This window comes from Notamacropus eugenii, chromosome 5 (assembly GCF_028372415.1).
Source record: "Notamacropus eugenii isolate mMacEug1 chromosome 5, mMacEug1.pri_v2, whole genome shotgun sequence".
Lineage (NCBI taxonomy): Eukaryota > Metazoa > Chordata > Mammalia > Diprotodontia > Macropodidae > Notamacropus > Notamacropus eugenii.
In genome coordinates, this window is record NC_092876.1 from 91746572 (window position 1) to 91749978 (window position 3407).

A 3407-nucleotide genomic window follows, 5' to 3' on the forward strand; every position below is an offset into this window, starting at 1 on the left:
GAGAAAGAAGAATCTGGGGAGCCCAAGAAAGGACATGTCCCTTCCCCCATGAAATCACAGGTCTGCATCAGAAAAAAGTTGAACTTTTTAAGGCCTATTTTGGGTGAAAGTTAACCCCAAAACTCATGTTTGTATATTTTCTTATTTGATCCTCACAACAACTCTGGGAAGTAAGTGTAACACCTTTCATTTTTCCCAGTTTGCCAAATTAGGAAACAAAGGTTCAGAAAGACTAATTAGTTTGACTATAGTCATTCAGCTGGAAAGTCTGCTGCCTGGGTCACCTGTACCTTTCACTGTATCTAACTGTCTTGAGATTAAGCAGTAAACCATGGGGAGAAGCATACAAGGACAAAGAGAAGCCAACAAGGGAACATTAGCAGATATTCAGGAAAATGGTTTTTAGCTGTGCTCTGATAGTCCATAATATGTTTTGCTATCAATGTCTAAAGTAGAAGGGGACAGGAGATAAGGGGAGAGTTATGTCTCAGGGCAGTGCTTTGAGAGAGTCCCAAATATTGAGGTAATGCCAATCTAGTCTGGCGACTGAGCTAAGAGACAAGAGTCCACCTCGTCCCAACCCTTCTCCCGCCCCAACACCCTCTCTTCCATTGGCTTCGTTCCAGTTTAACCACACCCCAACCAGAGCCAATAGAATGTCAGAAGCCAAAAGGGCAGGGCTTTGGGTGGAGAAATAAAAGGCAGAACTGAGACAGCTGAGGCATCACACTGCTTTTGACACATCTTTGTTCACAAGCAAACTCACAAATTTGTCAAAATGGTGCATCTGACTGCTGAGGAGAAGAACGCCATCACCTCCCTGTGGGGTAAGGTAGCCATTGAACAGACTGGTGGTGAGGCTCTTGGCAGGTAAGTACTTGGGGCCATGGAAAAGGGATGAAGAAGAGCAGGGAAGGGGAACTATGGATGGTCATCGAATGGCATAAACTTCACCTCCTTCTTTCTCTCTCTCTCCCAAAGGCTGCTCATTGTCTACCCATGGACCTCCAGGTTTTTTGACCATTTTGGTGACCTATCCAATGCCAAGGCTGTCATGTCAAATCCTAAGGTCCTTGCCCATGGTGCTAAGGTGTTAGTTGCCTTTGGCGATGCCATCAAGAACCTGGACAACCTGAAGGGTACCTTTGCCAAGCTAAGTGAGCTCCATTGTGACAAACTGCATGTGGATCCCGAGAACTTCAAGGTAAGTTCTGGAGCTACTTACCTGAGGAGCCCCAATAGCAGGATTGTCCCCACACAAAGCTCTTAGGGCAGGAAATAGAGGTTTTGACCCATGGAACTAATATTTAAAGGAGACATATTAAATATGTACAATTCCTTCCACAAGGAGGAAGTAACTGAGTTCAGTGTTTGGTTTAAAGAGTTAGTTAAATTTAGAAGCCAGTAAAATGCACTGTTATTTTTGCTTAGTTACTTCTCATATTATTTTCTTATGAGGAATTACAAATTCACAGGATTACCAGTTTAAAGTTAGAAAGGATTTTAGAAATCCTTTGCCTTTATTTTGCACATGAAGAACCTGAGGCTGAAACATGCTAAATAACTTGTCCAATGTCACACAGACAGTGAATGAACAACATGCCATTTGAATCCATGCCATCTGAATCCAAATTCAGGAATCTTTCCACTATACAGCATTGAACCTTCATATCGGGTTATTTCCCTCAGTATACTACTTCCTGTGGAAACCAGAATTGCTAGTCAGACGTTTGCCACCACAGGGTCCTCAAGGGTAAAAGGAATTGTTAGGGGCAAAACTCAAGAATGGATTCATGGCCCAGTAAGTAGGAAGTCAAAGTCTTGTAGAAGCCTCTTATGCTCCTATCTCTAGCTTGACTTAATTTCTTTTCTCTCTCTCTCTCTCTCTCTCTCTCTCTCTCTCTCTCTCTCTCTCTCTCTCTCTCTCTCATCCCTTCTGTAGCCTTCCTTAATTCCCACTTCTTTCTTTCTCTTCCTTTTCTTTTGATATCTTCTTCACCCTTTTTTTTCATTCTAGCCTCTGGCTACATCCTGCTTCCCTGCTCTCTCACCTTCCTTTCACTCTCCCTGTAGTCTTCCTTTCTATGTGCCTCATATATTCTCTTTTCCTTCTGCTTCATTCTTTTCAACCTCTCTCTCCTTCATTTCTCATTCTCCCCTAATTAAATTCCTTTTCTCTTTGATCTTCACTTCTCTTTCTATCTCCTATCAGTTTTCTGTCTTCCTCCTTTCCTTTTCCCTTGCTAATTCATTAGGTTTACCAGGTTCTTTAGTTTCCCCTTCAATTATTCATCTCTCTCCACTGGGATCATGTTGGTCTCAAAGATTCCACTGTCTTTTGCATAAGGACACAGACATAGTCATGGATGGGGGTTGGGAGATGAGGAAAGGGGCAAATTTATGGAGAGAAAAGAATACTTCTATTCAATAAGGAATGAAATAGTCTAAAGATGGAGTAACATCTGGAGAATAGTAGAAAGGAAAATCAGGACATGAAGGATACTGGGGCATATGGGGAATTCAGTGGGGCATTATGAAGAAAACGGACCAACCTCTACAATTTGAAACCTATTGGGTGAATATGACCCAGGAAATAAGGTTGGATATAGGGATGAGGTGGAATACAGATGGGGTGCCTAGGAAGTCTAGATAGAAACCTCTTTTCAAAGGTTCATCGTATTTCTCTGTCTTTCTCTTCTACAGCTCCTGGGGAATATCATTGTGATCTGCTTGGCTGAGCACTTTGGCAAGGAATTCACCATTGACGCTCAGGTTGCCTGGCAGAAACTCGTGGCTGGTGTGGCCAATGCCCTGGCCCACAAGTACCACTAAGCCCCTGCCCATCTGGAAGCCTTCAGCCACCTGAGTCCCCTGTGTTCCATGTAGTTCATCTTTTATACATGGAATGAATGGGGTCTGGCCCTATGGGCATAGCCCATCACCAATAAACTGCATTCAGCCCAATGAGCTTCATGTATCTTTTGTTCCCTTCTGTTTGTTTGGTACCTCATTTGAGGGTGGGGGGGGGGAATTAGAAGAAATGGGAGAGGAGAATTGGAGGGGGAGAAAGACCTAGAAAAATTGAGAGGAGGAGGAAAGAACTAAAGGCCAAGGGAAATGAAAACTTAGGGAAACTGAGGATACAGGGGCCTGAAGGGAGAAGTTAAGAGGCACCCATTTGCCTTTATTGCTCTGTATGTTCAAACTAATGGTTCGAGTTCACTGAAGATGGCATAGGAAATATGGTTGTGAGGATTCATGATAGAAAATCCAAAGGGGAGGCAATACCAGATTTACAGCCCTGTGGACAGGACACCTTTCCCTCCCCTGAGCACCTCTTCAAATTGTACCAAAGACAAAGACCCTTGCCCAGTAAATATTGCTTGACTATGTAAGCCAGTGAAAAA

General features: G+C 43.3%; 1 protein-coding gene across 1 annotated transcript; it reads left to right on the forward strand.

Moving 5' to 3' along the window:
- The first annotated feature begins 541 nt into the window (after window positions 1-541).
- LOC140504838 (hemoglobin subunit beta) lies at window positions 542-2967 on the forward strand. Its single transcript, XM_072610198.1, has 3 exons — window positions 542-870; window positions 982-1204; window positions 2704-2967. Exons 1-3 carry the CDS (start codon window positions 779-781, stop codon window positions 2830-2832), a joined length of 444 nt encoding a protein of 147 aa, XP_072466299.1. The 5' UTR covers window positions 542-778; the 3' UTR covers window positions 2833-2967.
- Window positions 2968-3407: the final 440 nt, after the last annotated feature.